At 42.3% G+C, this 24,552-nt stretch overlaps 1 protein-coding gene across 1 annotated transcript in view; it reads right to left on the bottom strand.

The window, feature by feature from the left end:
• The window catches only part of MERTK (MER proto-oncogene, tyrosine kinase), a 146,641-nt gene that overhangs the window by 56,447 nt on the left and 65,642 nt on the right, over window positions 1-24,552 (bottom strand). Inside the window, exons 6-8 of the mRNA XM_036873782.1 lie at window positions 23,379-23,552; window positions 7,685-7,771; window positions 4,166-4,281 (exon numbers count right to left, since the gene is read on the bottom strand). Coding sequence (XP_036729677.1) covers window positions 4,166-4,281; window positions 7,685-7,771; window positions 23,379-23,552 — 377 coding nt within the window. The remainder of the gene's footprint in view (window positions 1-4,165; window positions 4,282-7,684; window positions 7,772-23,378; window positions 23,553-24,552) is intronic.

Here is a 24,552-nt window from a genome sequence, read left to right as displayed (position 1 = left end):
GAGGGTGGCGCTGGGGCAGAGCCTCACCTCTGACTCAGACCCGCAGACTCTGCGGGGTGACAAGAGGGTACCAGTTGGCCTGAGGAGCCACCAGAGGAGAAACCAGGAGCTGTGTGCTTATCTTGGTGGTGGCTGTTGGCAGAAATCACTCTTTGTTTCTTCACTTTAGAGTCTGCACCTACTTCCTGGTGACCAAGCGCTGGAACTAAGGTGGAGGAAACCTTGGCTCCCCACCCCTGCCCCATTTCCGGAACAACGCCCTGGACCATTTCCAGGCACAGGGACACTCTTGGAGGGCATGTTCCTAGAAGAAGACGGGTTTCTATAACAGTGCTCAGTGGGTTCTAGGGGAAAGGAGGGCATGAAACGGCAAGATAAACGTGGGAGAGTTAAAAATAGAAACGGAGTCCATAGCCCAAAAATGGGTGAAGAAAGGAACTAATGCCAAGACCAAGGGAAGTGAGAGGGTGTGTCCTGCTAGTGGGTGGACATGAATCTTGTCCAAAACATTCATTTGTTACCAAGTCAGAGTTTAAAATTATAACAAACTGGGAATCTGCTACAAAATGATACTTGGTCCCTTCAGAAATGGGAATATACTGTTAATCAACCGAATATGAAAGTATATAACTTGTGGAGCTAGTTCTGATCAACCTCACTAGGACTGCCAGAGAAAATAAAGGACACCCGTTTATATGTAAAGTTCAGATAGACCACCAATAATTATGGGTACAGGTATGACACAAAATCAACAGTGTAATGAACTTGTAAAGTAACTGGATTCTTATTCGCTAAATCCGGTAACCCTAGGAGAGATGGAACGGAGAATGGGTGAAGGAAGCCTGAGCTAGCTGGTGGGGCAAAGACAGGATAACGTTGTCCCGCACAATAGGATCCAAGGCGGGCAAGAGGGGCTGCAATTTGGCAGTCTCAGGATGATTTTTTCACGCCCTGGCCACCCAACGCCAAGGCAAAGAGAGTGCAAGTGAAGCTTGTGTGATCATCTTCCACCTGTAGGGGTGACCTGGTGTTTTCAGACCACTCAAGCACCCTACTCTACCTCCCCTCTACCTCACGTCTACCTTGAGACACACTCTTCTCAAAGTGGGGGCAGTACTCTTCCTCAGTCTCCCTGAAGGTAACACCCTCCTATGGGAAGGAGTCTCATGTCCTCTTGGACTCTTCAAACAGTTCAGTAACTGGAAACAATTTTTAAAAAGGCTGGTCCACACAGGGAATATAGCCAATATTTTATAATAACTATAAATGGAGCATAATCTCTAAAAATTTTGAATCACTATGTTGTGCACCTAAAACTATACCTCATTTTTTCTTAAAAAAAGGGCTGTTCCATGCTTTATTTGTGTCCATATGTAGGTTCAGTTATGTCCATATACAGGGAAACAGGCCCTGGTTGTTCCCAAAACAACAGAGTCCTGAAATATATGAAGCAAAAAAACTAATAGAACTGAAGGGAGAAATACACAATTCAAAAATAATAGTTGAGACCTCAATTTCCTATTTTCAATAATAGATAAAACCATGAGGCAGAAGTTTAACAAGGAAACAGAATAAGTGAACAGGACTATAAACCACCTAGACCTAAGAGACACATAAACGTTCCACCCAACCACAGCTGAATACACCTTCTCCTCAACTGCACATGGAACATTCTCCAGGATAGAACATATGCAAGGCCATAAAACAAGTCTTAATAAATTTAAAAGGATGAGGACTTCCAGGGTGGTCCAGTGGTTAAGACTCCACACTTCTACTGCAGGGGGCATGGGTTCAATCCCTGGTCAGGGAAGTTCTGCATGCCTCACAGTGTGGCCAAAAAAAAAAAAGATGGAAGTCATACTAAGTATATCCTCTAAACACAACCAACAAAGGAAGAAAACTTAAGAAATTCACAACTAAGTGAAAATTAAATGACACACTCCTAAATGACCAATAGAACAAAGAAGAAATCACAAGAAAAGTGATCAAAAACTTGATTATGAATGGAAAAACCCCCAGATACCAAATCTTATGGTATACAGCCAGTGCAGTGCTTACAGGGAAATGTACAGTATAATTGCCTATATTAAAAAAGAAGAAATTTCAAATCAATTACCTAACCTTTCACTTTAAGACACAAAAAGGGGAAAAAAATTAAGCTAAAGTAAACAAAAGAAAGGAAATAAAGATTAGGGCCGAAATGAATGAAACAGAGAACTGTAAAAAATAGAAAAAATTAATGAAACCAAAAGTTGGTTCTTCAAAAAAATCAATAAAACTGACCAACCTTTAGTCAGACTGACCAAGAAAAATAAGAGACAACTCAAATTATTAAAATCAGGAATGAAAGAGGGGACATTACTTCTAACCTCAAAGAAAAAAAAACTTCTAATGAAACATTATGAACAACTGTATACCAACAAACTAGATAACCTAAAAGAAACGCACAAATTCCTAGAAACACACAAATTACCAAAACTGACTCATGAAGAAATAGAAAATCTGAATAGATCTATAACAAGTAAAAAGATTGAGCTGGTATTACTCAAAAAACTTTCCACAAACAAAGGCTTAGGACCAGATGGCTTTGCTGGTGATTTCTACTAAATATTGAAGACAATTTCACATCAACCTTTCTCAAATTCTTCCAAGAAACAGAAGAAGTGGGAACGCTTCCCAACTCTTTCTATAAGGCCAGTATCACCCTGATACCAAAACCAGAAAAAGCTAACACAAGAAAACTACAGGCCAATATCTCTTATGAATACAGCCCCAATTAGATAACGGTGATGACGGCAGAACTCTGACTATACTAAAAACCACTGAATTGTACACTTTAAATGGGTGAATATTATGGTATGTAAAATATATTTCAAAGAGCTATTCAAAAAAAAGGATATCCCTGGTGAGACTCTGTAGACACAAGGAGAACTCCTAACACTTACCAGTACTTGGGAGGTTTGCAAATAATGTTGGACAAGATTAAGCAAGGCTGTGGGTAGCAGGGTGAGGGTGGAGGCTATTTTGGGGATGACATGTTTTTACTCTTCTGAGAAGGAACAGCTGTTAGGCAAGGGTGGGAGGCAGCAAGAGCAGAGAAACGAGTTCCACTTGGTACTAAAAACATCTAGTTGTCAACACATAAAATTCTTTGAAAGTCACTTCTCTCAGCTGAGTTGGCATGACTGGCCCATGTCAGGTTACTATGTTTTTACCTAATAAGACCAGACATTTATAAAACTAAGAATAATCCCTGACCTTACTGTATGATCAAGTACAAGGCAGAATGCATTCATGTTTTCAGCGGATAATCCATGTGTGTTCAACTACGTGCTCCCACCTGCAACGTCTCTCCTGAGACACGGAGGAGCAGGTGGTCCTGAGCATTGCTTTGGGTATCAGAGTTTCCTGGGCTTGAATTCCAGTTTTGCCGCTCACAGGCTCTGTGTGCACTGTGGCCCTGCGGTGCTGGTGTGGGTTCCAAGTAAGATAATGTCTGCAAAGTCCCTGGGCCATCGTGGGCGCTCAGTAAAAGGTAGTGTTACTGCTACCCTTCCCTTTTTTATGAAATGAACACTCAGAGCAGAGCCTATCTCATGGCAAGGTGTCATTTTAGGATGGCTAACCTATATTTCTTACAGCTCTATTTTATAGCAATTTTAGGTAGTGGTTAAAAGTGGGTGATGACTCTGTAAGGCCTGTAATCCCCAGGTTTCCCTGGCAGCCACAGGCTGAGATGCTACATTCAATAGTGAAGATGACCCATCTTGTGCCTGCCCTTCTGTCCTTCACGGCCACCAACCCAGGAGAAGCCAGGCTGCAGAGGACCCGGCTTCTTGGACTCCTGGTTATAAGCCAGATGGGTTTTTGTATCTTAAAAATGAATTCTCCCTGGTCTCATGACATTCTATCTTGGAAACATGTTTCTCTTCCAGTTGGCCCTGGACCATGCACGGGAAAGAGGCAGCATCACGGGGGCGCGGGGAGGGGCGGGGGCAGAACATCACAAAATGGTGCGTGCCCAGTGGACGCTGACCCGGGGGAAGGTCAAGGGATTCTGAACGGGGGTGTTGAAATGATCTCAGCGCCCATCCTCAGGAGGAAGAAAAATGAGGCAGACCCACGGAGCACCAAACAGCTACTTCTTTTCATTACGGAAGTTCACCTGAATGCTGCAGTCACTGAACGGGGAGTATCCATCGAAACCGGGGACCCAGGAGATCAGGATGCTGTGAGCGGTACTGTTGCGGACCCTGACTTCAGTTGGCGGGGACGGAATTGCTGTGTAAAAAACAAAGACACACCACAGACACAGTTATAAACCACAGGAGGCCACAGCTACCAAACAGATGCATTAATACCAAGCCTACTTCTGTTTTCTTGAGACTGGGAAAATTAAACACAAGTTTTAAAGAGAAGCCATCATACGCCTAAGGGTAATGGTATTAGCCTACGGAGAAGTCTTGCAGTGATAGGACGGCTCGGCCAGGGCCAGAGAAGTGGGATGTAGACCTGCTTTCCTGCCCCCTGATGAAGTGAGAACTTTTAGCCGGACAAGGATGGGGAGACATCCATTTCCTGCTGCTGTATGCAGGGGCGTCACTGGGCGCTGGCGCTCTCAATGGGGGTGAAGAGCCATGGTGCTGCCCTTGTGGAGCTAAAGGCTGCACTGGGGAGACCCACGTTAATTGAGGATGTGCCTTGTGCTGAGAAAAGAGGGGTACCATGGGAACAGGCATGTGTGTGCATGCGTGCGTGCATATGCGCGTGTGTGATGGAGGAAGGAAGCTTTCCAGGCCGAGGAAATGGGCGAGAGTCAGCTCAAGCACAAGACCCGAGTGCATCTGCTTGCGGGGAGGGGAGGGCATACCGTAATGAACGTGCAATGACCTCAGCCACAGGTGGGACATGGATAGATATTTAAATTAGAATCCAACAAGGATCTGAAGTTTGAGGGTTTTAGTTTCTTGTGCTATATTTAACTCTTTTTAAAAAAAGAAATATATATTAAAATCTGTGAATCAATATTATTTTTATTTATTTATTTTGGCCGTGCCCCACGGGATCTTCGTTCCCGGACCAGGGATGGAACCCTCACCCTCAGCAGTGAAAGCGCGAAGTTCTAACCGCTGGACCACCAGAAAATTCCCATACATTTAACTCTTAATTAATGGTAATAACCGCACTTATAATCCAAAATGATGACTAATGTTTTTGAGTGCTTACTCTGTGCCAGGAACCTACGGACTTCATGAAACACGACTAATCTGATAGGAGGAACCCTATCAGAGAAGCAGTCTCACGATCCCCATTGACGGATGAGGAAACTGAGGACCAGAGAAGTTAAAAACTTGCCAAAGCTCACAGAGCTCATACGCAGCAGAATGGGGCCTTGAACTCGGGTCTGCCTGACTCCAGCGCTAGCGTCCCTCAACAGGACACTGGAAGCTGGCTGCAGGGGCAGCAAGCAGACCAGCGTGGGTACCGGCAGGGGCTGGGGAGTGTGGTCACCACTTAGCCAGCTGCATGGCCCATGGCACAGTTCAATGCCCTCTCTCAACTCAGTTCCCACTTCTATTAAGGTGCGGAGTGACCGCCGCACTGCCCCACGGGGCTGGGGTGAGGATGAAATGCTGTAACGCATGCACGAGGTCTGGGGGAGGTGCGCTGGTGGTAAAGGCGAGGACAGGATGCGCAGGGGGTGAGAGGGAAGGAAGCCTGGGACCGTGTTAAGTGCTCACTGGGTACCGTATTCAGGAGTTTCAGTTTTACCAGGAGACACACAGACTGATGAATGGGAAAGAGTCAGTGTTTCGTTTGACTCACTTCCCTAAATAGAGTATCTGCCTTTCCAGTTCAAAGTTTGGCCACGTACACCTCAGTTGAGAACAGACGAGCAGGGAGTTTTGGTTGCTTTGATATACGTGCTTAAATCAATGAAAGCCCAAAACATAAGGTTTGGAAATAGGCTTCATTAAAATAAAGTCCTAGTTGAGATTCTGTCTGAAGCATAAAATTCAGGAAGTGCTTCTCATTTTATGGATTTTTAAACTTTAAGATGTTGATATTTTATGAAAATGTCTTTATAAATTTATGCCCACGCGTGAATTCCTGAAATTCTCAACATTTCTTTTGAAAATTGTAATAATGGAATTCGTAATGAAGGAAGGAAGTTATACAGTTCCTCTCCTAGTAACTTTCAGTTTGCTCATTTTTTTTCTTCCAATGAACTTTTCGAAAATCCCCTCTCATAGCCTCTTCTAGTTGATTTGCTGAAACTAAACATCAGCACCTTTAAAAAGTATGTCTTTTGTAATTTTGAGTCTCCTGCTGTGCATTGCCCACCCTTTAACTCATTATTAAACACATTCTGCTTTTTCCCCTCTATTATTTCCCCAAGGATAAGACCAAAAGGAATATGAACTCAATATCGCCTTCTCAATATTTAAATTAAGAACAAATAATATAGAGAATAGACTGGTGGTCACCAAGGGGGAGGGGGTTGGGGGAGGGAAAGAATGGGAGGCTGGGGTTAGCAGATGTAAGCTCTTATATATAGGATGGATAAACAACAAGGTCCTACTGTACAGCACAGGGAACTATATTCAATATCCTATGATAAACCACAATGGAAAAGAATATTAAAAACAGAATATATACATATATATATATATATATATATATATATAACTGAATCACTGCTGTACAGCAGTAATTAACACAACATTATGAATCAATTATACTTCAATAAAAATAAAGTAATTAATTAAAAATAAATTAAGAACAAATACTAAAACATACCATTTGCTTGAATTTCTATGAGAAAGGTTAAGGGAGATGATTTGAAAGGGATAAAAAGACAGTAGGTTTTCCTTTCCTTTCAAGTTTCAGGTTTAAATACCTTTGATCCCACAAAAGGAGGAAGAATATGATGATTGGTTTGGAATGTCCAATCCAATGGCAGATGACTGGATTGGAATCAATCCAATCAGACTGGATTGGATGGGATGATGATTGGCAGATGATTGGATTGGAATGTCTCCACCAGCCTGGGGGAGGCTTCAAACATGTGCCTTTCATTCTGTTATATCCCAGCTCAGAGGAAGCAAGGGGGGTGGAGGAGGTTAGGAGAAAGAAGAACAGGAGTCCTGTGCCGCCAGAAGAAGAGTGACTCTGACCTTCTCCTCCCTCAGGACAGCTGCTGGTGGAGACTTGCTTCAAGCCCCAGTTGCCCAAGGAAGGACAGAGCCCATCCTCAGGGCATCCTCAGATCAGTGCCCCAAGCTGCACCCACCCTGGGGGCTCTTCAAGGAGTAATGGGGACTAGTTCAGGGTAGAAAAGGAAAAAGTGAAAATAGGAGCTAAGATGATCCAGGGTCAGCATTTCAGACAATTTTCTTCTCCGTCTGAGCAGAACTAAACTAGCTAATGTTGATCAAAGACAAGTGTCAGGCCCTGTTATGAGTACTTTTACTTGCATTATCTCATTGAACCCTCAAGAGGAGGTAGGTTCTGTAATTATCCCCATTTTACGCAGGGTAACACTGAAGGCAGAAAGGTGAAGTGACTTGTCCAAGGTCACAAAGGGAAGCCAGGACTCGATCCCAGGTGGCTGGCTGCAGGGCTCACACTGCATCCCCCTAACCCCCGGAACATGCAGGGGGGACTCCACGCTGCCGCTTACCTTTGATGTTGATCTGCACGCCCTTGGACACGGTCAGCCCTTTGTCATTGTGGGCCTCACAACTGAAGATCGCAGTCTCAGTCAGACCTGGAGGGGAAGGAGAGCCGTGAGACCAGCTGCAGAGAGACAGGCTTCTGTCTATCAGAATCCTATGAGGGGGACTTCCCTGGTGGCGTAGTGGTTAAGAATCCGCTTGCCAATGCAGCGGACACAGGTTCAAGCCCTGGTCTGGGAAGATCCCACATGCCGCGGAGCAACAAAGCCCGTGTGCCACAACTACTGAGCCTGCACTCTACAGCCTGTGAACCACAACTGCTGAGCCCGTGTGCCACAACTACTGAGCCCAAGCGCCTAGAGCCCGTGCTCCGCAACAAGAGAAGCCACCGCAATGAGAAGCCCGCGCACCGCAACGAAGAGTAGCCCCCGCTCTCAGCAACTAGAGAAAGCCTGCGCACAGCAACGAAGACCCAACGCAGCCAAAAATAAATAAATAAATATTAAAAAAAAAAAAAAAAAAGAATCCTATGGGGGTTTCAGCATCCTTTTACTTCTCGGTTCACTGCTTCAAGCCATAAATGCAAAGTTAATTAAAAATATGTGTTGGTGTTTGAAAAACAAACCTAGTATTAAACCCTATGTACCAGGAGCAAGGCAACCATGGGCTTAAAAGGCAGCTGTGAGAGAGTGGCATGGACATATATACACTACCAAATGTAAAACTGATAGCTAGTGGGAAGCAGCCGCATAGCACAGGGAGATCAACTCGGTGCTCTATGACCACCTAGAGGGGTGGGATAGGGAGGGTGGGAGGGAGGGAGACGCAAGAGGGAAGAGATATGGGGATATATGTATATGTATAGCTGATTCACTTTGTTATAAAGCAGAAACTAACACACCATTGTATAGCAATTATACTTCAATAAAGATGTTAAAAAAAAATTAAAAAAAAAAAGGCAGCTGTAATTCATTAAAAGCCTTTATTCTTCCCTGATGATGAGACATTAGGTAACAAAGCAGTATCATTTAGTTTTAAAATGTCTGCAAGGAGGTATGGGAATCACTGGCCCCCAAATCAAGAAAAGTGATTTCTGAGGCTCACCCAGACAATCTCCTGCTTAGCACCCCGTACACTCCACGACACAGTATGGACATGTCAGGGTACCAGAAACAGCAGGATGAAAGTTACAGTTTAAAAAATTTCAGGTGATCTGTTGTAATGAATCCTTTTTTAATAGTAAAAATCAATGTATTCATAGGGAATTATATAAACACAAGGCATCATTATTAATTACTTGAAGAAAAGACACTGGTGCTGAATGAAGAAAATTCTATCATTTCAGAGGTCTGAAGACATCTTGGAAATGAAAAAAATTAGTTGACATTAATTTTAAGGAGAAAGGAAGAGAGGTAATCCAGATCTTGGTTTCTTATAATACTATTCTCCAGTGAAAAGAACCAGAGCTCCTCAGAGAAATGGTTGATTGTCAGGTTGGAGCAGAAAACATATAAGATGAGCCTGGAGCAAAATATAACACAAACAGCATACACCACACACACACACACACACACACACACACGGATGGGGGTACGGCAAAGAGACACAGGATCCAGCTGAAAGAACTCCCAATGGCCAAAGCTGGGACAATTTGAGCAAGAAAATAAAGTAGCATTAAATTGTAACCCAAAGTATAAAACAAATATCCATGAGTCTATATTGATATAAACAAATGATTAAATAAAAGGGGGAGAAGAGACAAATCTCCCATGCAGAGGAATTCCAAATGATTTTTATATAGATGCTCTGCCCCCAAAGAGGGGCATCACTCCTGACTCCTTAAGCATGGGCTGCACAAAGTGACTTCCTTCCAAAGAGGACAGTATGGAAAGGGGAATGAAAGGAAAACTTTTGAGTGAGAAACTGACAAACACTCGCTCAGCCAGATGGTCAAGGTCAAGACCAACAATGGTAGGTCGTGTTGACAGAATGTGCCCTTGATACGATGTGATGAGAATGGCACTTCTCCTCTATGGTCTTCCTCCTCCAAAACATATAACCCAAATCTAATCATGGGAAAAATGACCAAAAACATCAGACAGGTCCAAACTGTGGGACATTCTACAAAAAACCTGACCAGTACTCCTCAAAACCGTCCAGGTCATTAAAAACAAGGGAAGTTTGAGAAATTGTCACAACCAAGAGGAGCCTTAAGGAGACATAACAACTAAATCCTGGAACAGTAAAAGGACATTAGGTAAAAACTAAGGAAATCTGAATAAACTATGGACTTTAGTTAATAATGATGTATCAGGAATTTTCAGAGATAACAGAATAATCAGCTATGTGCTAGTTTCAGGCTTACATTTACTGAAGGGACATTTCAGTGAGATAAAGAGGTATGCTTTGGGACTTCCCTAGTGGTCCAGTGGTTAAGACTCTGTGCTTCTAAAGCAGCGGGCGCGGGTTTGATCCCTGGCTGGGGAACTAAGATCCCACATGTTGTGTAGTGTGGCCAAAACATTTTAAAAAAATTTTAAAAAAGAGGCATGCTTGGAAGGGCTGCTCAAGAGGACACCCTGAGGTCCACTACCTCCCAAAGTCTCAAAAACACCTGTGAAAATCTCTCTGGAGAAGCTGAATCTACAAACCTGTTAGGGAACGTTTCTTTCCTGATTCATTATGCTAAGTTCTAAAAATAATGCAATGGGTATAAGAAAGTGAAATAACTTTTTATGGTACACTATACTGTGTCACATTAAATATAGTTGTTCAAAAATGATGTTATCAGTATTGGTTTATGAACTGTAACAAATGTACCACACTAATTAATGTAAGATGTTCATAACAGGGGAGTGTGGGCATGAGGTTTATGGGAATACTCTGTATGAGATGGCACACAATTTTTCTATAAATCTAAAACTATTCTAAAATTTTAAAAGATTATTTTTAAAAAGCACAGCCATATATATACCATCTAGTTGAATCTGGAAAACTTTCTCTCTGACACACAAGGTGCCTGGCACAGAGTTTATAGCATAAACCGGAGAAAGACAGATAAAATTCTTGAAAATACGCCATCATTCACTTCTTGCCTGAAAGGCTTATATTTTTTTTGTTTGTTTCTATCTACTTGTGTAGGATATTTTCCATCGGATGATTTTAAAATCCAAAGCTCGTCACTAATGAAGTCATTAAATATTTGAAACAAGCTGCCGAGGGAAACCCAGCCGGGCATCAGCCAGGAAAGACCGTCCACGTTGGATGCCCGCACAGTGAACGCTGCACCGAGGCTGGGCCACGTGGCCTGGGAGAAGTTCTAGGAAGAAATGCAAATCTGATCCCTTTCAAGTCAGTGCCTCTCCTGAGGGATCAGTTGTGCACAAAAAAATCAGTGTTGGTGGGTGTTTGTTCTTTTCCATCCAGATGGAAGTCTTTCCCAGCATCTGAGTTCCCTTGACTAGACTCTCTGTCCTACAATTCTGTGGTGACCTTTGACTTCTCCTAAATAATTTTAGATCAGAATATGATAGCTACTTCAGGTATTTTAATTTGCCAAGATGAGTATTTCCCTCAGACTGGAGGAAAATCCTAAATCAGATTGCTTAATTAGATTCTCTAAATCCAAGTGCTAAGAAACTAAAATTCCAGGTAGGAGCCAGCTCTTTCACATTGGGTCACCTCCTCTCGAATGAGAGATGAAACTAATAGATTGTGTGATGATTTAGAAAATATTTAATTCACTGAAGAGGAATATTTATTTCAAACCCATTAGCCACATCTATAAAAGAACATCTGTAAATACACTGCCTCAAGGAGTCTTTGTATCTTTTGCTTGTCTTCCTCCCAAAGAATTTTGAAAAATATACGTAGCCTCTTACACATTTTGAGGTTTGCATCTTAAACTGTTCATCATTTAAACAGCTGCAAAAAATGTAATTTCAGGTACCCTGAATATGCTGATAATTTAAAGTAAAACTCCTTTAGAGTCCCATGCAATATATATATTACTGGGATGGGAGACCCAGCATCACCTGCTGAAATAATTCTCCCCAGAAATCAGAAGTTTTCAATCATGACTTTTCTACTTCCCTTGCAGAATTTTATCCTAATGGCATACATGTGTGTGTTTGAAAGTCACTGATTAATCGCCTTATGATACTTCTTGGTGATAAAATTACACTTACATATTGAAATTGGAAAACAAACTTCCTTCTAGATTGATGATCTTTACAAGTATTATTTAGGGCACAACTGATCAAAACAATATACATGTAATTTTTAAACATGCAAAGCAAAATTTTATGGGAAGCACAACTCCTTTGCTGGACAACATTTGGAATTTTCTATGTGATAGTCTGGAATTTTGTTAACCTTGAGCCAATGCACTACAGCAGCTGTTCTCAGAGTGTGGTCTAGAGGTTCCTGGGCATCCCAGAGATACTTTGGGGGGCCTCAAGTTGAAAACTATTTTTGTGAGAATAGCAATAATATGTTATTTGCCCTTTTCACTCTCATGCTCTCGGGAATGTATGATGGAATTTTCCATAAGGTGTATGATGTGTGATGATGTCATAGCTCTATGAGCTAATGGAACGTGCTTGTGTATTATTGTGTTTTAATTTCTAATTCAGTAAATGGCAATAGATGTATCTCACATAAACAAAAACTTGTAGGTTTTCAATCACTTTTAAGACAGTAAAGAGGAGACCAAAGCATTGGAGAACTGATGTCCCGTTGTGACTCCAGGTAAGGCAGAGAGAGGTCTCTTTTCTTTTGTAAAGTGAGAGAGAGATGACAGGGAAGTAGAAAGTGAGAAAGAAAAACTGGCATAGAGTCGGGACTTTGGGCATTTTGTCAGGCACTGACTTTCGGAAAGAGGACACATACTGGATGAGGATCCACTGAACCCTCTAAGCCATCACCTGGGGCCCCTGCTGCCAGTCACTACTTCCCAGGCAGGCCTGTGACACCTGGCTTTTCACCTTACCTTCCAGGTCATCAGCTCCCAAATGAGATGCCCGTTTTGCCAGGCTACGTGAACTCGCAAAACTTGGCTTGTATTTAGAAAAATCAGCTTTGGCTCAATCAGAAGACACTCAATCAAAATGTAAGTTGCTTTGGCTATGCAACTTGTATTTTCTTGTATTTTGTACATATTTGAGCAGACATCTGCAGGCTAAAACCAGTCATTTGATTTCAATCGCTCTTGTCCAAACTCTTGGCAAACACTTGAGTACAAACTACAAGTGACATTCCCAACTGGTTGTGAGGGCAAGAGCAGCCCTGTTAGAAAACAAGAGGATGGATTTATTTCCTTGAGATCCACCATCTAGTTATAGATCCCAGAGATGAGTTAAGCCCACAGTTCTTCGGTCCTGCAAGGTTGATCAATACTGAGAGTGAAACCGCTCCTTGGGGAACATGATTTTAGGTTAAGCGGGAAGTCACTTTTCCTCTTCGTGTTTCTCTTCAGAGGACACACAAAGTCAGGAAGACAATCTGCAGCTAACTCCCTGGTACAGGGCACCCACTCCGATTCAGAACTGCCCACAAGTAGTCAAACCATCTAGGACAGCAGATCTGTCTGGGGGCCGAGGTGGTGAATGTCCACAGGCCAAAAGGATGCCAGCAGAGAGAAGTGGAAACGGCTTCCAGCCCAGGTTAACTTTCTCCAGAACTGGATGGGCCAAAACTTAAGGCCAAACATAGGCTTCTTGGCTTAATGTAGTCAGTGACCTTTTTTTTTTTTTTTTTTGCTTAATGGCACAAGCTTCCCAACTGGAGACTCATTTATAAGCCTGGGTTGAACACAGCAACCCAGATGTACTAAGAAAGACAGCTCCCCACCTCACTTTTCTGTTCTTCCTCTGGATCAACAATAACCAGCAGACTGGAATAGACCTTGAAGTTTTAGAGCCCAAACTCTTGTGGCTTTCCAGGGAGAAATTCATCCACGCCCCCGCTCCGTCTCCACCCTACCACCCACTCTCCTGAGCGCCCCCAGCACCAGCATCTCCACCTTTCCTGTTACTGTGTCCTCTTCTCGTGGGCATCCCTCTTACTCCATTACATCCCACCTAAGTCCATTATGATGGTTCATGCCCCTCTTGCTTGGTCCTCTGCTGGTTTAAAAAAAGATAGCCCCTGACACAAGGTCTGAAAGACATTTTAGGGAACATTCAGCCACAGGATGTTCCCTTGAGGAAAGGACAGTCAGAATCACTGAGGAATCAGCTTCTAAGACCACAGTTAGGGCAGTTCTTTGAGTTCCAGGTTAAGGAATCCTGTCCCTTTAATCTTGTTCCCTAGAGTTCATCTTTCTACCCAAAGAGGCAGGAAATAGAAGAATACGCTGCATAAATGAAGGACTTACACTTATTAACTTGGAATTCACTATCTGCCCTGAATTCCCTCATTCAACATTTACAGAGTACCTACTATGTGCCAGATGCTTCCCCAGGCACTTGGGATCTATCCATGAATGAAACAAAGATCCTTACCCTTAGAGAACTCACATTCTCATGGAGAAAAGTGGGTGAGAAATAATAGACTTAATAAATAAGTAAGCTGCATGTTCTATTAGAAGGTGATTAGTACTGTGGAAAAATAGGGATCGGGGGTCAGGGTGGGTAGAGAAGTGGTTGTGATTTTAAATATGCAGGTCAGAGGGAGCTCCTTGAGAAATGTCCTCTGAGGAAAGACTCGGGGTGAAGGAATGGGCCAAGTTTATTCTGGAGGGTGAGGGAAGGTTCAAAGCAGAGGGAACATGTGGGTCAGGCCTCTGTCCTCCAAGTGAGGTAGGAAACCTGGGGCTTTGAGCAGAAGACTGATATGATCTAGTCTGTGTTTTATGAGGATCGTCCCAGCTGCCTCGCAAAGACTAGCCCTTAGGCCATAAGGTCCCTTAATTGCTCCAAATTTTTTCCTGATCTGCAAAATGGGAATTAAAAAATGCCTAACTATATCACAGGTTGCAATGAGGCTCAAAGTAAATCTTTACCAAAAGCACTGTGAGAATTACGAACTGATTTATATAAATTCTAATTATTATTGTTACTGTTGTTATTACAATGAACATTACGAATTATAGCCAATTAACTAAAACCAAAACTAGCTTAGTTGTTTTCTAAATGTGGATTTAAATATAAAATGAGTATTTTTAAAAAAGTAAAAACCAGAAAGATCAGCCTAAGTCCCCCACTCTTGGTAGAAAGGTAGTTCAAAATTGACAATGAGTTAGAAACTGTTGCATATAAAAATTTGTAACAGGTAACATTTCAGTCATTCCTGTAGGCTGCTTCTGTACCAAGGCCTTTACATCCATTATTTCACTGAACCCTCATAAATGTCCTATGAAGTAGACACTGTTATTACCCCTGTTTTATATGAAGAAGGTGAGTAAGTTGCCTAGGGACACACAGTGGTGAACTGGCATTAGTCTGTATCAAAGCTCGGGATCTTAACCACTAACCTGTAACACATCCCACCACTGAACACCATGCAGCAAAAGCTTTCTGCAGTTCTGCTGTTCATTTGGGGACTTGATTTTGCCAATGACAAAGTACTTCCTTGGGGAAAAAAAACTTTGCTTTGAAATAGTTTTCAATTCACAAGAAACTGCAGAAAGAGGAAAGAGTTCCTAGTACCCTTCACCCAGGTTCCCCTAAATGGTAAGATCTTACATAATCATAGTACAACCATCAAAACTAGGAAAGTGACTTTGGTATGATAAATAGATAAATACTTTTTTTTTTTTTTTTTTGGCCGCACCTCGTGGCCTGCGGGATCTTAGTTCCCCCACCAGGGATCGAACCTGCCCCCCCCGTAGTGGAAGTGTGGAGTCTTAACCACTGGACTGCCAAGGAAGTCCCTGGTACAATACTATTAACTACAATACAGATCTTATTCGGATTTCACCAGTTTTGGGTCGTTTTATTTTGTGTGTGTGTGTGGGGGATTTCTATGAAATTTTATTACAGGTACAGATTTGTGTACAGATGGAGAACTGTTCCATCACCAAAAAGAAGCTCCCCCGTGCCACCCTTTTTAAGAACATCCTTCCCCCAACCTAACATCTGGCAGGAGCTGATGTGTACACCATCACTATAAGTTTGTCATTTATGTATGGACACCAAGGGGGGAAAGTGGTGGTGGGATGAATTGGGAGATTGGGATTGTCATATATACACTAATATGTATAAAATAGATAACTAATAAGAACCTGCTGGATAAAAAAATAAATAAAATAAATTCAAAAATTCAAAAAAAAAGAGAATGTTATCTAAATGGAATTACATAGCATGTAACCTTTTTTTTTTTTTTTCCCTGTACCAACGGGATCATTTATTTACAATTCAGTAAAAGTCTCAGCCCAAACCAGCAAAACCATCTATATGATTGTAGAGAGCCATATACGGGTAATTTGCCTTCTGACAAAAACATGGAGAGGAGAAAGGTGCCACAAATTGAATTAGGCTCAGATTGTTCAGAAAGGAAATCACAGCTGGAAAACATTTCAAACAGAGATCCCTTCGAAGAGCCTTCCAAGGATAGCCACCAAGTACATTTTGCATGTAACCTTTGAGATTGGCTTTGTTGACTCAGAATAATGCCCTTTAGACAAAGTACTTCTTCGCTCATGGTTCTTGAAGACAGCGCTTACATCACAGAGGAAAAAAAAAAAAAAACAACTGGTATCAAGAGGGAAAAGCGTATGACCTTCCTGTTCAAACATGTGCCCGCTCCAAACAGTCTCAACAATCAGGGCTCTTTAAACCACTTCCCTACTCAGCATCCTCTTGGTAGAAGGGATGGGAAAAGTTTGCTTTAGGGTTAATTCCAAGATAGCAGGGTGCCTACCTGCAAACATTCAGGTTTTATTTACATCAGCATGGGAGGCGCTGCCTGGGCACAAAGGGCCCCAGAGGCATCTTGGGTCAGAACAGCCTCAGCACCTAGTTCCCTAAACATGACCTCCTCTTACTGGGAGGGGCTCAGGTATCACACTAAAGTGTCCTCAAAATTAAAAACAAATGCCAATAAGAATAAATTTGTATAAACTTCCAGTTACAAAATAAATGAGTCATGGGGATGAAATATACAGCAGGTGCAATACAGTCAATAATACTTTAATGTCTTTGTATGGTGACAGATGGCAACTAGACATAGTTTCATGGTGATCATTTTGTAATGTACATAAATATCAAATTACTATGTTGTGCACCAGGAACTAACATAATGTTGTAGGTCAATTATACTTCAAAGCAAACATATTCATAGAAAAAGAGATCAGAGGAGGAGAGGGGGGATTTGGATGAAGGTGATTGAAAGGTACAAATTTCCAGTTATAAGGTAAATAAATATTAGGTATGCGATGTACAACATGATTAATTACCACTGCTGTATGTTATATATGAAAGTTGTTAAGAGAATAAATCCTAAGAGTTCTCATTACAAGGAAATATTTTGTATCTATACGAAATGATGGATGTTCACTAAACATTGTAGTAATCATCTCATAATGTATGTAAGTCAAATCATTATGCTATACACCTTAAACTTACACAGTGCTGTATGTCAGTTATACCTCAGTAAAACAGGAAGAAAAAAATTAAAAAAAAAAAAAAAGAATAAGTTTGTATATAGTTCTTTCACAGTGCTACAAAGTTTGGCGTTTGGGGACAGTCTGCCGTAGCTGATTTGGTGTGCCTTAATGTGCCCAGAGCAAGGTCTGCATAGGAAGCCTACGCCCTAGGCCCTCCCTCCCTGGACTTCTTTAAGCCCTTTGAGGCTGCAAAATGGATGTAAAAAAAATCCTGTTCTACCCATTTCACAGAACTCACTAGAGGTATAAATGACAAAAGAGGTAAGAAAGAGTTTAAATGCAAAACTAGTGACATGAATACAAGTTACTTCACCATCACTATGTCTCTGTCCCAGTGAAGGGACGTAAGACTCAGGAACTGTTTGAAATTCATTCATTTGTCATTCATTCACCCACACAGTTCTGATGTGCCGGGCAATGTGCTGGGTAGTGGGGTTAAACTAATGAATGATTAATATGTAATAATCACACTGATTAATAACACGGGGGAGGCAGACAAGCAGATGGGTGTGCTTCCACGTGGTGGGAAGGGATGACCGTTATGGAAGAGGAATACATACGGGTACAAAGATGTCTGCATCAGTGACCCCCCAAAAATTAAAACCACCTGAATGTTCATCAACAAGGGAGTGGTTAAATAAATTATGATCCGTCCATGGACCGTCACAATTGTCACAAACAATGAGACAGGCCCGTGACAACCTACATGGAAAGGTCTACGTGTCTTGGAGAGGCATAGTTGCACATATATGAGTGTTTTTGAAGGACTAGGAAGGGTCTAGAAGGAAGTGAATGAATGGTTGACAGTGGTTTCCTCTGTATGAGGGAATGAATGCATGGAGACTAAAGGGACATTTTCACATTTTGTTTTGGCATGTCACAATTGTTTGAATGTTTTACAGTGAATATGTGTTCACATATTATCTGTGTAATAAAAAGGCTGAAATTAATCTGCACACGTATTATCATTCTAACGTGAAGGAAAATCACGTATAGGTGTGTATGTATGTGTGTACACACACACACACACACACACACAAACATGTATATGCTTACAGGGAAAGTTTGGAGAGAATCACATTAGTGTTTCCATTGTAATTGTAAATGTGTAATAAGATGCAAAAATACTGAATTTTCTACATTTTTAACATAAAAGCACTTAGTAATTATGTAAAATAAAGTTTTTAAAAACGTTTTATTCTGAAATAATTATTTATTTACAGAAAGATATAAAGAAATAGACAGGGAGTTCCATGTATCCTTCACCCTACCTCCCCAATGTTAACGTCTCAAATAACTACAATGTCAAAACCAGAAAACTGACATTGGTACCATTTATAGAGCTTATTCAGATTTTGCCAATTATACATGGACTCATTTGTGTGTGTGTTGCTCTATGTAAGTTTATCACATGTGTAGCTTCATGTAACCACATCCCATTAAAGTTTATTTTAAAAAGCACACTATTAGGCTATAAACTGCTCAATTTCTGTTTTACTTCTATCTTCTCTACCAAAGGAAAAAAATCTTCAAATTAAAGAAAGTAAAATGAAGATTGTAAAGAATCTAAAACCCCAAATAGGTGGCAGTTGTAATGGTATATCTGGCCATTTACAAATAAATCAGATCACCAAGCTGAGACAAATTATACATAGCCTTGGGTATTAAAATTTGCAGATCCTTCTATTGTACTTTCTAAGAAAAGAGACAGAAGAGGAAAAGTTCTAGATGATCAGAGATGGACAGAAGTTATCCCTGTTTTCATAAAGTAAATGATACCGATTTTGGCAAGTACAGAATCAGAGAGAGACAGAAATCCACAGCAGAACTTAAAAGGAGGTTATCAAATTGGTGCCTAGGACACGGAAAACTGTCATGGAGTTCAGCTCACCAAGGAGAAGTCAGGTCTGATTTCAAAACGAATTTCAAATTGATTTCCAGTCTTTCCAGGATAGTTACTAGTCCAATATAGCAGGGAACATCTCAGAAGAGAAGATGGAAAAATAAACCGTGGAAAAAATAAAATTAGGCAGATTTACTACTGGTTGAACAGTGGTCAAGAGAGCTGATTTCATGAACTGATGTCAACTCAGAGGCTGCCTTAATTAGCAGGTCACAGGGCTCTGCCCTTGGTTAAATTAGAATCTAGATTTTCATCAATGACTTGGAAGAGACAAAAAGGCAGGGGCAGGAAGCAGGGAGAGAATTTGCTAACCCAATGAGAGAATCAAGGTTCAAAATGGCCTCAGTAGGCTGGGACAATGAGTTACGTTTTTATGAGGATTAATGTCACACGGTAGGCTGAAATTCCAAAATAATTAAATAAACAAGAAGCAGGAAAGCTTTGATTTTGCACCAATTCATGAGAAAAAAGATCTGGAGATTTCAGTTAACCTCAAATTCAACATAACCAATACATTAACCTTCATCTAAAAGGTAACGCAGGGCTTCCCTGGTGGCACAGTGGTTAAGAATCCGCCTGCCAATGCAGGGGACATGGGTTCGAGCCCTGGTCAAGGAAGATCCCACATGCCGCAGAGCAACTAAGCCGGTGAGCCACAACCACTGAGCCTGCGCTCTAGAGCCCGTGAGCGACAACCACTGAGCACACGTGCCACAACTGCTCGACACAACTAGATAAAGCCCGCGCACAGCAATGAAGACCTAACACAGCCAAAAAAAAAAAAAAAAAGTAATGCAAACTGCATTATCAAAAATATAGCATCCAAAACACAAGAGGTTACAGCCTCCACTAGACTTCACACACATCTTTCCAAAATAACACCAATGCTACCAAGCTCTTTCAGGAAAGAGATGGGAACACTTTCCAACTATGTTTTATTAGGTCAACAATACCCAGATACCAAAACGGACATTACCAATACAAAACAAAAACAAAAACAAAATTATAGAACAGTTTCCTTCATGAACATTGTTGTATGATAAAGACTGACTAGCTTTTGTCCCTTGCTAGTTCCTGAGTAAGAGGAGTGGCTTCGTTACGCTAACAAGGTGACTCAGGATGGGCCCCTAGATAACTTCAGGATGGGGACTGGTCACCAGAATGACTAAATTATGTGATGGGAGGGTTGGGACTTTGATCCATGGGATATTAGCCCAAACTCCTGACCTCTAGGGAAGAGAGGGAGGTCTGGAGATCATGTTCCATCACATGGTTGACGCTTTAATCAGTTATGCCCACACAATGAAACCCCAATAAAAATTCTGGACCCCAAAGCTTAGTAGTTTCTTGTTCCGTGAACACACTGATGCGCCAGGAGGTGACACACCTTGATTCCACACATCAGGGCAGGGAAGGGCATGAAAGCTCTGCATTTGGGACCCTCCCAGACTTCATCCTATGTGTATCCTTTGTTAAAAAAAAACTATAGTCATAAGTATAGAACTTTCCTGAATTCTGTGAGTTGTTCTGGCAAATTATCGAACCCAAAGGGGTCATAGAAACCTCTAAGTTTACAGCCAGTCAGTAAGAAGTGCAGGTGGATTAGGGACCCCCTTGAGACTGTGGCTGGCAGCTGAGGTGAGGGCAGACTTGTGGCAGACATTGTCTTTAACCCATGGGGTCTGCACTAACTCCTAGTAATTAAGATCAGAACTGACTTGCAGTACACGCAGTTGGTGTGACCCCAGAATAAGCATAAATGCAAAAGTCTTTAACTAAATATTAGCAAATGGAAACTACCACAACACATCATGACCAAGCAGAGTTTAGCCCAGGAATGCAACATTGGTTTAACATTTGAAAATCAAATCAATGTAATGTGCCATACGAAGAGAAGAAAGGAGAAAAACCATAGATCATCTCAAAAGATGCAGAGGCCCGACGCAAAAGAATAGACACCTTATGATTTCATTTATTTAAATTTCAAGAATAGGCAAAATTAATCTATGATAATAGACATCAGAACAAGGTTACCTATGGGAGGTAGGTGCTGACCTGAAAGGAACAAGAGGGAACTTCCTGGGGTGACAGCAATGTTCTATATCTTGATTGAAGTGGTGGTTACGTGAGTGTCTACATTTATCATGACTCACTGAGTTGTGCACTTAAGTGCTATGCATTTAACTGTATGTCAATTTAACCTACATATTTCATTGTATGCCCCATAAATCCTCCTTTATGGGACTTCAAAGCAATCATCCTAGAGAGGGAGGAATGTATTTTTTAAAAATTAATTTTGAACAAATAAGTTACTTGATGATCAATTCCTTGGAGAAACTCAAAGAAAACTCAGATGAAGGCAGAGACAATCATAATATTCCTCGTGGAGTCAGGAGTAAGAAAAGTGATTCAGAAACAATACCTCAGGCTGGCATTCACTTGCCGGTCCACTCAGCATAAATATTCAGTGAGTATTACCATGAGTCAGGCACTGCCTTGGGAGAGATAAAGTCCTTGTTCTTACTGAGTATACATTCTCTAAGAAGACAGACAAGCAGCTAAACTAATAAACAGGGAAATTACAGACTGTAACCAGTGCAATGAAGGAAGTCCACAAGAATACATGCCTGGGAGTCAATAAAGGAGTGGGGAGGAACTAAAAGAATGACCAGGAAAGACTTCTGTGCAAAAGTGATGTTCAAGATGTGTCATGGGATGAAGGGCAGATGGAACAACACCGCAAGCAGACAGAAAGAAAGTGCAAAGGTCCTGAGGCAGGGAGAAGGGTGATGTTTCTGAGAAAATGAAAGACAATCAGTGCGACTGGTGCTTAATAAGCAGGGAAAGAGTGGGATGGGTTTGGGCTGGAGAGTTGAGCGGGGACCAGAGCACGCAGGTCCTATGAGCGGGGGCAGGAAGGACTCCGAGTGACAGTCAAAGATAATGGGAAGCCCCTGAAGGGTTCCAGCAGGCAGGGGACACGAACTGCCATTGAGGACGAGAGTGGGGACAAGGCTAGAAGCAAAGAGACCAGTTAGGAAGTTACTGCAGTGCTGTTGGCAAGAGCTGGCAGTGACGTGGACCAGGGCACTGCAGCAGAGACAGAGAAAAGACAGATTTGAGATGTACTGTAGGAGCAGAACTGACAACCTGCTGATGCATTCAGTGTGGAAAAGGAGAAGGAAGGAAGGATGGGCAAATGGTGATATCACTTACTAAGATGGGGAACTCTGGGGCAGAGCAAGTCTTGGGGGGAAATCAAGAGTCTCATTTTAAGATGCTTCCATATCCAGTAAGTGGAAATGCCAAGCAAGGAGCTTGAAGCTCAGGAGGGAGGTCTGAGCTGGAGATACGAAGTTCAAGGTTGTCATCACACAGATGGTCGTGAAGCCAGGGGCCCAAAGGAACTCTCAGACGTGGGTCCAGGACTGAGCCCTAGGGCACCCTCCCACATTCAGAACTCCTGTCAAGGGAAGAGGAGGAGTCGGGAGGCAGGAAGGAAGCCAGGAAGACAGCGTTTCCTGAAGGTCACCTCTGGCCTGCAGCATCCCTCAGAACGTTTGCTGAGTGTGTGAAAAAAGGAAGGATCGGGGGTGGTAACCTCGCCAGATGCTGCTGGAAGATGCAGTGAGAGGAGCCCTTTGGATTCAGCAGCACAGAAACATCAGTGGCACTGACCCTGAGAGCACTGTCAGAGGAGCACGGCAAGGAAGCCAGGGCACGCCCGTTCAGATGGAAATCAGATGACCGCTGACCATCAGGGCAGCCACGGCCTCACGGTGACTCAATCCTCCCACAGCCACCCCCGTGACCAATGCGCTTTCCTTGCCGCCAAACCTCGCTGAGGTCATCACATCAGTGGTTCCTGAAATGCAAGCCCTGACAGCCAGCAGGGCCACAGCTGCCATGCAAGACGTGAGCAGGGCTCCCACTGCCCAGGCTCAAGGACTCTGGCCACTTCTGCCAACTTAACCACAGACACCCGTGGTGGGCGTATCCCCACGCGCCAGTCCTGCCCCCGAGATTCCCACCTGCCTCCCCCCCCACCTGGCCCCTATCCTCAGCTGCCTCACCTGCGGTTCTATCCGCCTCGACTACCTGCTGCCATGCACAGCAGCTCTCATCAAACTTCCGCTCCCTTCCACCATTCCAGGGCAAACAGTACGCAAATCCCACAACTCAGACTCACCAGGAACAGTCAGAACGGAGGGGGATTTTTCTGGAAGTTCATTAACACGGCTGCTGTTTTGAACCCAGAAAATGTTGACGGGCTCAGGGGGGCCCACGGCCTGACAGGTGAGGTTGAAGGCCGTGTTTCTGGTGACATTCATGCTCTCAGGCTGCCTCGTAAAGTGAGGAAGTCCTGCAGAGGAAGAGGTGAGTGAAAGAAGGTTTTAGATCCACAGGCCAAGGCACAGCCCCCAGGGGAATGGAAACCACACCGGAGCTTGGCAGCAGGAGCTTTCTCTGTCCACCACCCAGGTCTGAAACGGCCAGTTTTTACCTCCCTGAAGTTGGGTAGGAAAGAACAAAGAGGCTAATTCCTGCCAGCCTAGCTCTAGCTGGTTTTCTAGGACACTTTCCCAAAGGAGTAATGGTGATTCAGAACTGTTTTTTTCAGAAGGGAGGCCTGGCAGTTCTGAAATTAGGTGTTGCTCAAACTCCTGGGAAAGGCTGGCAGGTTTTCAGGATTCCTTACCAATAAACACAAAGTGAAAACAAAGCCACATAAGAGTCTACCCATTTTTTTTTTCTTTTTTAAATTTAAGTATACTTGATTTACAATGTTGTATTAGTTTCAGGTGTACGGCAGAGTAATTCAGTTATACATATATAAAAATATATTCTTTTTCAGATTCTTTTCCATTACAGGTTATTACAAGATATTGAATATAGTTCAATATCAACTATATTGTGCTATACAGGAGGTCCTTGTTGTTTATCTATTTTATACATAGTACTGTGTATATGTTAATCCCAAACTCCTAGTTTATCCCTTCCCTTCTTTCCTCTTTGGTAACCACAAGTTTGTTTTCTATGTCTGTGCGTCTGGTTCTGTTTTGTAAATAAGTTCCTTTGTATCATTTTTTTAGATTCCACATATAAGTGACATCATATGATATTTGTCTTTCTCTGTCTGACTTCCTTTACTTGTATGATAATCTCTAGGTCCATCCATGTGGCTACAAATGGCAATATTTCATTCTTTTTATGGCTGAGTGATATTCCATTGCATATACACCACGTCTTCTTTATCCATTCATCTGTTGATGGACACTTAGGTTCCTTCCATGTCTTGGCAATTGTAAATAGTACTGCTGTGAACATTGGGGTGCATGTATCTTTTCAAATTAAAGTTTTTG

Source organism: Balaenoptera musculus, chromosome 13 (assembly GCF_009873245.2).
Source record: "Balaenoptera musculus isolate JJ_BM4_2016_0621 chromosome 13, mBalMus1.pri.v3, whole genome shotgun sequence".
Classification (NCBI taxonomy): domain Eukaryota; kingdom Metazoa; phylum Chordata; class Mammalia; order Artiodactyla; family Balaenopteridae; genus Balaenoptera; species Balaenoptera musculus.
Note: the sequence above shows the minus strand (reverse complement) of the source record. Positions and strands in the feature narration are given on the sequence as shown.